We start from the raw sequence: 13333 nt of genomic DNA, 5'->3' as shown, positions 1-13333 counted from the left end.
ATAGTTGGCGGGAATCGAGTACCGATACACAACCATGCACTGATAGGCCCTATGCAAAACTGACTCAGACATCACTTCGTTAAAAGTTTAATAACTTATTTTAACAAAGCCGAGTTGACTAGCAGTCTTCAACAAAGTTGTGCACAATTAAATTATCTTTCTTATTTTCACTTACAATGACAATACTATGCATACAGTGCCACATAGCGGCGACAATGCGAGTTAGTGGGTTTTCTCCATGTAAATTGTCGAAAAATCCCATATAAACTTCAGGCACGTTGGTCCGGTAACTAGACTTGTCCGATTTGCTTCAAATTTGGAGCAAGTACTCCTGGTGGGACTAGGAATCGACTCAGGGGTGGGCCGATTGAGTTTTCAAAAATTCATTATTTTTCTGGGCACTCTAATGTCCACGTTTATCCACGGGGTGGAAGGAGAGGATTGTCCACGTGGCATATGAATGGCTTGTGATTGAGAACGACATTAGCCCCTTCGATATTGAACATAGTGCTGGGCAGAGGAAAATGCACTAGTTACGATATTTACTTGTCGTTGTTTGATTCTAGGGATTTACGAGCTAGCGATGATATTGGATAACTGAAGCACTATAACTGTGCATATTTGCCATGTTCGCTGCGTTTTGTGATGCACATTGCCATAATTTCGCTTCATGGACATTAAAATGAAAATCGATTTTGAATTAAAAAGAGATCGAATATTTTTATTCCCTCCCCGAGGTTGAGGGGTTTGACGGTATTGCAAACATCATCAGGCATATTGCGTGCATCAGCGCACAGAGGAGTAACTGGGGTCGAATCCTGGCCAAAACTGTTTATTTCGGCTATTGCTGTTATTATGCCTTAATATAAACTAAAAACAGAAAATAACTAGTTTTTGGGACAATTTGGCATCTATCCACCTACCAGTGCAGAGGTCAATTTTCTAGATCCTTCAGAATACTAGTATTTTCGAGGTGATCTTTGTGAATACCTTTGTTTTTCCCGTTGCATGAACAGTTGGTCAGTGGAAAAGTGAGAAGAAAAGGGATACCTGTGCACATATTCATAGATATACATTTTGCCAAATATAGTATTTGGCTCTACAGCATTTTGGCGTACATCAAAATAGTGGAACATCAATATTTTCAAATCGGTTAGAATTTGTGGATCGGAAAAGATCGGAAGAGATTGAATATTTTTCGAATAGCCGGAATCTTGTTTTGTAATGTTGTTTCAGAAACTTTGCCGGATCTTGCCGTATAATGTAATTTTTTTATCATTCAAGCTACACAGAAACGCTACTATTTTCGGTTATTTTTAAGCTGAGGTTTTACAAATAGTTGTGTTCAATTACGTTTGTTGTAATATTGTCTTATTTACTAAAGTCATCTTCATTACAAAGCGATTTTGCTGGATATATAATTAAAAATGATTAAAAACCCCTTAAAATATCACCATTTTGCATCCGTGCAAAAATTCTTTAGCAATTGTTGGCATACTCTTTATTTTGCCACAATATGCAGTGAGCTTTTAGGTATCTAAACAAAAATATAACCAAATAAAAAATCGAAGAATTTTTTTTTTGTTATTGGCAAGCATTTGTTCTAGTTACTCCTCTGTGTAGCGCTAAAGAACAACTGCTTTAAGATGGTTATTGCATTACGCCTCGATAGTGGTGCATCGAGGAGACCGAGAGGGCGTATGTGCCTTTTTTATGTTCTATGTTTCTTCATACTCTGCACCTGCGCATACAAACGCTCAACCACTGGGCTGTGCGCGGTGATGTCGCCGACTGGCGGGTCGACGTGCATTGGCTTTTGCTGTATGCCGTGTTTGCAAATATTGTTCCACAATTTGATGGCGGTATTCGTGGACGGGGCTCACAGTGGGAGTCATTGTGTGTCCATTTATCGGTCATCGTGCATATACTAATTAAATTAATTTATTGATTGAATTAATTTAATAAATGCATAAGTAGGAACCTATTAGTTGTCGCTTTTTAATAATCGTAGTTTTTCGTACTAGTGTACCGTAAACCGGGGTGTCTTTGATCATCGGGGTGACTTTGATCACTCGAAACTTTTTTCGTAGATCGCTTATTAAACCAGAATAGCCTACCGAATAATTTTAATTTGAAATGATTTTTACTCTAAACTTATAAAATACTGATTTGTTATACTTTTTGAGTATATTGTTTGGTTTTTGGGTACAAAAACTACAAAAAACCGAAATTTGACTTTACCTTATTTTTACGAAGCTTCTTAAAGTGTCTATTTTTTATAAAACAAATGAATCTCAGATTTGAGCAAGAGTAATAAATTACAAGCGAGTTTTTATTTTCCTTTGGAGTGAGATATGCCAAAATTACTTTTAAGAGTTTGTTTATTTTAAATACAATTTTTTTGTGAAACTAGTTGACAATTATTTCAAAATATTTTAAGCTAATATTCGCAACATTTTTTTATTGTACAATATTCCAACGTGTTAAAATGGATGAAACTTTTTGTACATTGATAAAGCACTGAAATAAAACAATTTTAGCAGTTTTAAAGGTTTTCAGAATCTTTTATTCTATTTGGTTACAAATTACACGAATTTTGGTTACTCGAATTTTATAGATCATTGAAATACTTTGTATAATACCAATTTTTTTTATTTCGATTATAGAGGTTTTAACCTTAAGGTCATTCGCCTCTTCGGGTTAGAAAAATCTCTTATGAAAAAATTCTAACCCTATGTGCGGGGTCGGGAATCGAACGCAGGTGCGCTGCGTACTAGGCAATCGATTTACCAACTACGCTACGCCCACCCCCAATGCCAATTATCATCTATTTAACAATGAGTATCTTTCCAGAATTCGTTTAAACAAGCATTTGAATGAAAAACATTGACATCAATAACTTAATGTGGGTGAACATGCAGGTTATCAAAGTCACCCCGGAATACGAAAACGGACTTCAATTTGAAATCATTTTTGGAAAAATAGCTGTAAGCGGACAATTTTAGGTAAAACCATCCAATCTTGTTCTCCATACATCAGTACATGGTTTAAAAATATTAAACTTGAAAAAAAAATGTGTTGCGTCTAAAAATATGTAATGATTACTTCGAAAATTGATCAATGTCACCCCGGTTTATGATACAATTGCTATGTGCTGGTCGTATCTCTATCTATGTATGTGTTCGTCTGAGTATTTGTGGCAGTTGGGACAGGGAATAGATGCAGAACTGGCGTATATGATAGAATAGTGGCTAATACTTCTGCTGATCATCTTGTGCATTTGGTTCTATTCATTCGGGAAATCGGATTGGATAAATTAGGGTATAATGAATTTACCGACGCACGTGAGTCATCCATTCCCGGCCAGCATAGCATGATGAAAGTCTAACAGCATGCAATTGTCGTTAATGGTAAATATACAACATTTGCTGCATTTAGACGAGTTTGATTGCATGTTACATGTGTTTTTCTATTCTACTTCGCTAGTCCGTTTCTTTTGTACTTCTATTAGTTTGTTTTTCTATTATTGATGTATACCAAAATAGAATCGGTCCATTTATACATTTCTAATCAAGCTCTTTGCATCTTTTTTTCTTTATTCGGCATGTTATGATTCCTTTTATTAGTATAACTACTATACGCTATCTATACTCATATAGGTACAAACGTTCGTGGCCTTCGCGATAACACAAACCTGGCCACAAACGCAACCATGAAATTGTAATAATCTAAACATACTTCCGCCCGCGATTTCGCCTACATTAAAAAACTCCGGTATAACACGTAGCATCTTTAAACTTCCAAACGCGGTCTCAAACATTAACCCACCACTCGCGCGATCATGAAATGGTCACGTCCGGAAGTCTTACCTCGATCCTAGCAGTCTGGACTAATGTCTTCCGTTGAACCAATCAAAAAAGTGACGCTCATATTCACTAAACAACACGTTCCATGGTGACATGACCTGGAACTGTAGTGATATGGGAAAACGGACTACCATCTGTACCATACACTAAAAATTAAGCATCAGACTCACGGTTCGCGCGCGATCATACAAGAATACACACTACATCATTATAAAATCGAAATTATACAAGCGAAGTCACATACACGTGACAAACACGTTGATATACAAATGCTAGAGCCCTTTCGCGACCATCCACGGCACCTACGCCCGCGATCTCGTAAACATGATAACATCCCGGTGATAAAGTAAATGTCTCAGTTCCTATAAATTTTCAAACGCGGTCTCAAGCGTGCACCTAAAAACTACCGTGGTCGCACGATCACGGATCATTTCCGGATGTTTCTATCCTTGATATCAGCTAATTAGGTCCATGACTTCAACTGGATCAATTAAAAAAAGAAAGCTCTCATATCCACTGGACACCACGTTACATGGCGACATGATCGAAGACTCTAGTGATATGGGTAACTTACTCCCTGTCTCCCTGAATGTGAATTGTACACCGAGAACTATCAGAATTAAGGTCCGCGTGACCATCCAAGAACGCACGCGTATATAGGAATGGCCACATGGTTACAAAATCCAGTCTTGTACACGCGAAGTCACATGAACGCGAGGACACGTGACACACGTTAGCATACGAACGCTTAAGCCCTTCGCGATTAACAACGCACACCTACGTTTGCGATCGCGCTAACTTAATAACACCCCGGTAATCAGGAGAACGTTTTAGCACTTACGAAGTTTCAAACGCTGTCTCAAACGCGAACTTACAAACGTCCGTTTTCGCGCGCTCATGAATCGGGCACGTCCGGAATCCATTACTCTCTGTTATAATAACTTAGGTCCATTCATTCAGTAGGACCACTTAAAAAATAAAGCTCATATCCACTAGACAACACGTTCCATGGCGACATCACCGGGTGCTCTAGTGATATGGAAGATCTCATTCTCTTTTAGCATCTTAACCGTACACTAAAAATAAAGTATTAGATTCACGGTCCGCACGGTTATAAAATAAAATTTATACACGCAAAGTTACATACTCGTTAACACACGCGACATACAAACGCGCACGCGATCGAACACGTTAACGTACAAATGCTCGAGCTCTTCGCGATGATACACGCCATCGCGAGTCCCTACGCCCGCACATACCTGAACCGTACAATGAATATCACATGCAGAATCACGGCCAGCTACAATTGGCCTAAAGCAGTGTTTTAGTGGGCGACATTGCCTGTCTCGTCTGCAAATTGTAGTATGTGATTCTGACGGGGAGCCCTTCCGAGAACCTAGCTCTACAGCTCCAGTAGGACAACTCTCGAAAAAAAAGATATCGAATATTTTTTTTGACATGGGAAAACGATTGTCGCTACTTCTGCTACTCACTTTCGTAGAATGGAAAGAAAAAGGGGCTTGGCTTTATTGTTTTGTTTTGTATATATTCAGTAACGAAGGAAGCAAATGAATCCATTGAATTTCATCGTTCACTTAATGGATGTAACAAAAAATGTTAGATGTTGTGACATATGCGGATGGGGAGTAAGCTCAAAAGTTACGTAACATGTTTTTACTAGAGAAATTTGCTTAAAATATTCTTTAGGTATTAGAGGAGAGCAAGAGGGATAAAGAAATGTGTGTCAATTCGTTACATAGGTGTAGGGGGAGTAAATTTTGAGTAATTTTTGCGATTAGTAATATATAAATGGTCCCTAACTTACTTTAATTTGTGGGAGACGGGGTCAAGGTCCAAGGTCTGCCCACCTTGCTCCGTAACCAAGGGGTGAGTCGCTTAGCACACTATATCAACTACGATAACGCGATATAAGGATACGATCCACAGCAATACATAATGTGGGAACATGTAAGTCAACACAACAACAGTCAACAAAGTGCGGGAATTTTGATCGTATATTCGAAATTGATTTCTCCAGCGACGTACGTAGGATTTTATTTCTCATCGCTTTTTTTTAAAGTGAACCATTCCGCGAAAAATCTAAATATCCTACTAAATCCTACGTACGTCGCTTGCTATTGTTATAAGGAATCAGCCAAAACTTAAGTTTTTGGCTCTAGGCCATAAATTGCGAGAGATAAAAACACCCATGGGGGAAAATGCTGCACAGCCGCCATCTTGTGATAGGATTACTCGAAAAAAATATTTTTTGTGATTCATTACCTATTTCGTAAATCCCGCTTTTAGAGATCTCGATTCATTATTACGTCAAGATAAATTCCCGAAATGCACCTATTTTTTGTGCTCCACAGTGGTGTAACCCCTTAAATATTCAAAGATTCAATGACCCTAAGGTAAAAGGAACAAAAAATACTTAGCTCCAAACAAACGGTCATAGAAAAGTCAAAACCTTAATCCAATTCGATAATCCAAAGCAGTGAAATAAACAATGTTCCAATGATTCAAAGCCCCAAAGATCATAACATTGATATATCCAAAAAATTACAAGTTTCAAAGATTTAATGATTTAAACATATAAAAATCCAATGTCGAAATGTTGATAGAGACAGCGGTTGGAGCCAAACCCAGCCCCAGAAAAAACGGCATAAGGCGGCTTGTACCCCGGTTGACACATCAGGGAAGTAAGGGATAGGAATTCGGCGAGATGACAACATAGTTTGGTCTCATATTGCACACTAAAACAGGTTTGTCCAGCACCAATGATCCAAAGATTCTACAGAGCCGAATATTTAACTATGAAAGGGTCGAAAGACCCAAAATTTAAAAAGATGTTAAAAGATTTGAAAATTAAACCATTCAGAAACCTCTACATATGCTTGAAACTTAGTTAGATTTCTTTCATTAGACTGTATAACTTCCTGAGAACTATTCCGATGCAAGCGATTCTATGGCTGTTTATATTGATTATAAATTTGACTTTCCAACGTCCTGGTTGGATGATGCAACCAAGTGAGGTGCTGTAATGCAATTAATGTGAGAAATAGCTGCAGGAAAACGGTGCTTCTGTAACCTTGCAGATCTCTCAGATAGACGACTCAACGAAGAATGTCTTCAAGATCGATCTACCAACTTTTTTATCATTTTGGTTGCAGGTTTATCGATTTTCTTTCGTTAAGTTTCTCAGCCAGTCTTCATTCTCAGCAAGACTTCTATTCCCCACGTTTCCGGCTTGAAAATCAACTTCTGGTTGTCTCTGTGTACCTTCTCATCTCGCACAGAGCAGAAACTAAAAATCGCGCCGCATTCAGTAAAACAAGCAAGCTACTCTATCTAATGCGCTTTGTTACTTATCCACTGCACAAACAGTCAAGTATCGTTGGTAAACCAGCGCTGCGACATCTAGCCTCGGGATGTGGCTGTTATCTTTGATTTAGCTGACCAAGTACATCATTTCTCGTTCAGCTGCACGTTCCGAGACAGACGCTGTTTGGACCCGCTCCTAACAAGGAGAGCAGACGCTCTTCGGTTTTCCCCTTTCCTGTCAGCACCAATGAACTCACCGGGGTTTAGTTATCCGATCTTCACTAATTTTGCTTGTACTCCGGGCACCGCTGTAAGGTAAAGGAATTCTTTATCATAGACCTCATGTTACTGGGTAACCACAGAACTCAGTAACACCGAGGCCTAACTAACAATACTAGATAAGATTGAAGAAGATTAGTAAACAACCACGGATGTGATCGACGAAGAGGGTATCAGCAAAGATGTTGAGCCTGACAGCATATCTTGGCTAACTTTGCAAAGCGTCACATCTTAATTTAAACTAGTTTTTTAGTGCACTGCAAACCGAAACGATTTTCCGAGACAAAAAAACAAAACTCGACAACTGGACTGGGAGTTTACTCAGAAACACGAATAGAGTTGGAGCTAGCGTCAATCCGACGCTAGCTTAATCCTGTCACTAAGTTAAAGTCGGATTTTGATGAGACGAAGCCGAAGCACAAATTCCATATCTAATAAAAGCTGTTACTAGTTCGAACTCATTTCAAATAATATTACCCCGAGATCATTGAGCGTGATCTTGATTTGGCACGTAAACCTTTTCAGTTGGTGAATGCCAGTAGGTTGAAAATCTTAGAGGAGGATGACAGGCGCAGACATTCGAACCGGTCATCTGAGAGCTTTCTAAACCAGCATTATTCCCATGCGCAGTGGCAGCTCGATATCCAGAGCTGTACTATTAGGTGAATTAAAACGGTTTTTAGATCCCTGCTACATCGTTTATAGTTTGGTGTGGTGGTTCAGAGGGTAAAGCGTTGGTCTCATAAGCCCACTCGTCGTATGTTTGAGCCTTGGCTAGTAAGAATTCTTAGTGATTAGTAGCATCGTAGTACTTAGACTTGCAATTGTCCTGTATATTGAAAAATCGGCTGCGAAGTCTGTCGAAACAGAAGGTCAAGCTCCGCTATGAAATGAAGTACCCCAAGGCTTTGCTTTTTGTTTTGTTTATGTGATTAATGTGAGTCATTCTGAATAATTCTATCAAAGATACTTAGTCTCTGCGATGAACATATTCTGAGGTATTTAGGATTGAAATGTTGGTGCTGGTAGTACATTTACAGTATTGACAGAAATAATAAATTTTTGCAAGCAGTTTTAAACTTCTATCTTGACAACCCCAATAAATATCGATAAAATAATGTAGTAAGCTACTGTTTTCGGTACAGTTGCCAACCCCACCTTGAACAAACTTTTTAAAGGATTGCATTTCCAATTTGAGTTAAATTTAAAAAAAAATCCTTTAAAAATTTCCATACAAACTTAAATCGCGCCCAAAATTGCAGTTTTAACACCTAAGATCGTTTTCATGATGCAGATGCGAATAATGGAATGTTGGAATATAAATTGAATAGTCCTATTGGAATCAGTATGAGAAGTGACAATCCCCCATATGCGAATGGCTATTGATATCACTGACACGCAAAAAGTTAGCCAGTCACTCTGCCACTTACCGACGCTTGATTGACAATGTACGTTTTACGACTTTATCAGTGATGTAGCGTGAAACATGAAACAGGGGGCCTGCTTCATTGGCTTTTGTATATTTTCGTGTTTTCTTAAAACGTGGGTCACTAAGTCGAGAGATTCTTGAAATAAAAAAAAATCCATTTCCGAACTTTTTTCAAATAAGGCTACTAGACACCCTATTTACGGCCCAGGATCAACCTATACTTTTTCGAATCAACTCGAGTGGAGCATTTTTATCACCTTGTCGTTCGCAGCTAACCTAACGTGCAAACACAATAACACTTCTCGCCTATTTACACCTCACGTTAATTGCTCAACAGCAGCGCACCGAATGCTTGGTCGACAGAATAAACTCGCTGGTCGCAGATTACGGCGCAAAACAATCACACAGCATCATCCAAATGCCGAGAGGCAAACATCCGCCTGAAGTGTGTTTACTAGTAAGAAGTTTATCATCCCCCTTACTCACTGCAAAGGCAGAGACGCGTGGTGTATAATCGTGTCTAGACGACGCATCTTTTCTGTGCCACTAAAAGTGATGTTCTCCCATGAACAATTATGGGCGCTACTGTTTAGTCAAGTACTTATCGCTTTGTCCTTGCTTACGTTGATGTTTGACAACTTTGGCTGTTCCATGCCGGAAGTGTAACATACTAATGGAATGTATTTTCTCTTTTCTTCCTTCCAGCAATACCTAGACTCGCTATGCGTAACGGAAGCAGAAGACTCTAGCTATGACAGTGACTGCGATGGGGATGACCTGTCTCATCAGCAAGTGTCACGAACCACCAGTGACACGCTTGGGCAGGAGTTTGCCGAATATGTCTGCCATTCGGATCACCAGCTGCAACAATTTCAGGACCGATCACCCGGATATACTCAGCGAGTGGAGTTCGCGTTGAAATTAGGATACACTGAAAGGCTGGTCCAGGCAGCTCTGCAACGGTTGGGACCGAACCCCGCCCAGAATGAGCTACTTGCGGAGCTGATCAAATTAGGGTCCCAACCCGGTATTAAAGGTGCTACAGAGTTCACGGTGGACAGTGGTTTAAGTGATCCACTTTCAACGGGATCGTCCGAGTATGGCGCCCTCAGTTTGTTGCTACCCGTTACGGGGAGCACTTTAGTGATTGGCGGTAGCTCCAGTGCCAGTGAAGAATCTCTTCGTCCAATAGTGATAGATGGTAGCAATGTGGCAATGAGCCACGGTAATAAAGAAGTGTTTTCGTGTAGAGGCATTCGATTGTGTGTGGATTGGTTTAAGCATCGGGGTCACAAAGATATTACGGTGTTTGTCCCCAAGTGGCGCAAGGAGAGTGCCCGGCCGGACAACCCGGTCAAGGACGGGGAAATTTTGAACGAGCTGGAGAAGGAGCGAATGCTGGTGTTTACACCGTCGAGATTAGTCGGAGGAAAGCGCATGGTGTGCTACGACGATAGATATATTCTAAAGGTAGGTGAAGACTGCTGGATTCACAGCTATCATAAAGATAATATTACTGGAGATTGAGAGTATCTTCTTTCTCACAGTTTCAGCCATTCTTTTTCTTTCTTTTTACCGTTGGACGTATTCCTAAAAACCTTGCAAAATAAAAAAAACTTTAGTTGATATGAGCAAAACGTCAATGGTATCTAAAACGCTATCTGGTCACCTGGTGATGAATGGGTGTAAAAATGAACCGATAGAGAAGCGCATAAAAGTGTCTGTTCTTTTCTCAAATACACATGCGAACGGTATGCTGACGCTACGCTAGTATGTACACTAGGTCGGTACAAAAAATGTCTTTTTTATAACACTCTTAATTCAATGTGCAATTGGCCTCAAAACCATATGTCAAATAAGAGCTTTTAAATTTCTATGGGAATATATATATATATGAAATATAAACTGAAAAAAAATCAATAAAATAAATCCCACATTGACTGTGCATTCTTCAAAACAGTTGTTTTCATGGACGATTTTTCATATATTTTCACAGTCAAACTGAAAAGTTCTTGTGAGTAAAGCAGAAGTTAAGGTGCCAATCATCCTTCGATTGAACGGTGTTCAGAAAAGAATCAATTTTTGTGTCGTTTTTACGTACACTCACCCATCACCAGCGTTGAACAATAGCATTGATTCAGTGTAATAGTAATGTGTAACCCACTTGCAGTGGGGTCTCTTGTAATTATTTATTTTGTACTACTATCTCTAATATCTATTAGAGTAAGATGCTTTCGTAGAAAGGGTAGCGGTTTAAGATTTTTTACCTTATAGAATTATAAAAACCGCTCAAATATTGAAAAAAAATCTGAAGCGGGCCAAATCTTGTATAATAATTGGTTCAGCTCGACAAATTGAGACAGTTTCCATTTTCTGTCGAGACTAAATCTACGAATTACAACAGGTAGTGTCAGATTCCCAGTGTAGTGCTTTACTGCAAACTTTGTAAACCAAATCTAAACCTCTTGTTTCTAAATATCCTCACTCTTCTGGGACCACCGTTAGGGTGTCCATCTTCATTCACATTTATCAGCTCTCAATATACAGGGTGTTTGGTTCATGGTTAAGAATCTCTCGGGGGGTGATAGACTGCCATATTTGGAGAAAAAAATTGTTCTACACATACCATCAAATCTCAACCGTTAAAGAGTTATTGAACTTTTTGTGTAAAAAACTTATCTGTCTTAAAATACCTCTAGCTTTAAAAGTATACTTTGTATTTTAAATGTTTTAGTTCCATTGGAAAGGTGAGAAAATTTCGCATTGAGTGATGCCCTCACATGTTTCAGCTAATGAGTTTAAGTAGCCTTTTCAAAGTAATTTATTGAAAATTAAACAATTTTGAACGATTTTTCGTTCATTTCTTGAAAATCCTAATAGTTAACCTCATCATTTTAATAATTCAGATTGTTAGTCTTGATGAGCTGCTTAATTCGTTCTTTGACATGATACACTTACCTTTTCTTATTTTCATGATTTTGGGTTATTCAACTTGGATATTTTTATCTCATTTTCACTAGTACCAACTCTAATTGAAAAATTATGGCATTTATTGTACTTTTTTTTTCTTTTTATTCGATAGCCAGGAAAATTTTACAGTGAAAAATGCATTAATACCTTTCAGTTAAATGAATTTAACATTCTTTTAAAAGTAAATTGGTTTAAAGTTTAAAGTGCTATTATTAGCATTTTCCTTAATTTTCTTAAAATAGTAAATAATAAACATCACCATTATTATCATGGAAATAATGCATCTCAGCAAGTTCTACAGTTCTTTCTTTGATTCCATTCAATTATCTCTTTTGGTTTCGACGCAAAATCGTTTTTATCACATCGTTTCATGTGGAAAAATAACGATTTCGAACCCACTACATTTGTTGCGAGCTCATGCTGTGTTAACTATTAAATAGCAGCAAAATGAAAAGAGCTTTAGACAAAGTCTCAAATAAAAAGTTATAGAGAACATTAAGGGACATCAAATGAACAATAGTAACGATAAATTTTGTTGATTAATAATTAGAATAATTAAAAAACTCTCCAAAAAACACAAATTTTGAGTTATTTCGTTAGTAAAAAATCATTTAGTACACTTAACTAAAAGATATTTGTACATACACTGATAGCACATTTTCTCGGCTTTCCAATGAAATCTTGTAAATAACGATATAAAGCATATTTTTAGATTAGAGTCTTTTAAGCACTTGCAAGTCGGTTACAGGAAAAGTATAGTAATTAAATTACAAAGAAATGAGAAGAGATAGAACAATGACGTCCAAGAACAAATTATGAATCGTCCTAAAACCCAACTTTTGGATAATGGATATTGCTATAATCATACTTCATTATTTCGAGAAAATTAGCAAAAACCTCCTTAAAAACACTAACCTTTAACTACTTTACAGCTAAAAGGCAATTAAAACTAATTACTTAAAAGATATGAGAACAGCATTCAATAGGAAATTTTCTCACCTTTCGAATGAAACTGAAATATTTAAAATACAAAGTATACTTTTAAAGTTAGAGGAATTTTAAGACAAATAAGTTTTTTACACAAAAAGTTCAATAACTCCGTAGCGGTTGAGATTTGGTGGTATGTGTAGAACAATTTTTTTCTCCAAATATGGCAGTCTATCACCCCCCGGGAGATTCTTAACCATGAACCAAACACCCTGTATTTCGTATTATCTTAAAATAAGATACTGCAGACTGCTTCTGATGAGATGGATCTGCATGCGCTCGCGACGCAAATCGCAATGAGCCTGATGGTATCGCTGCAACCTAGACAGGACAGAGCCTCCATACCTAAGTATCGACGAGGATACTCTAGCCAGAAGACTTCTTGCTAAAGCGTAGGTAGTTGTGGCTGCGTGGGTTTTAAAGTTCAGTCGAACGTGTGTGGATGTTGAAGTTCAGTGAAACATCAATCATTATAGAG

General features: G+C 38.1%; 1 protein-coding gene across 3 annotated transcripts in view; it reads left to right on the top strand.

The window, feature by feature from the left end:
• Positions 1-13333, top strand: part of LOC131685688 (probable ribonuclease ZC3H12C) — an 82015-nt gene that overhangs the window by 56578 nt on the left and 12104 nt on the right. For 2 of the 3 annotated variants that reach the window (XM_058969576.1, XM_058969578.1), the window contains exon 2: positions 9604-10368. In XM_058969576.1, the coding sequence (XP_058825559.1) occupies positions 9604-10368 (765 nt within the window). Of the gene's footprint in view, positions 1-9270; positions 9496-9603; positions 10369-13333 lie in introns of those variants that run through there. The other variant, XM_058969577.1, reaches the window with a different exon arrangement.

This window comes from Topomyia yanbarensis, chromosome 2 (assembly GCF_030247195.1).
Source record: "Topomyia yanbarensis strain Yona2022 chromosome 2, ASM3024719v1, whole genome shotgun sequence".
Classification (NCBI taxonomy): domain Eukaryota; kingdom Metazoa; phylum Arthropoda; class Insecta; order Diptera; family Culicidae; genus Topomyia; species Topomyia yanbarensis.
Note: the sequence above shows the minus strand (reverse complement) of the source record. Positions and strands in the feature narration are given on the sequence as shown.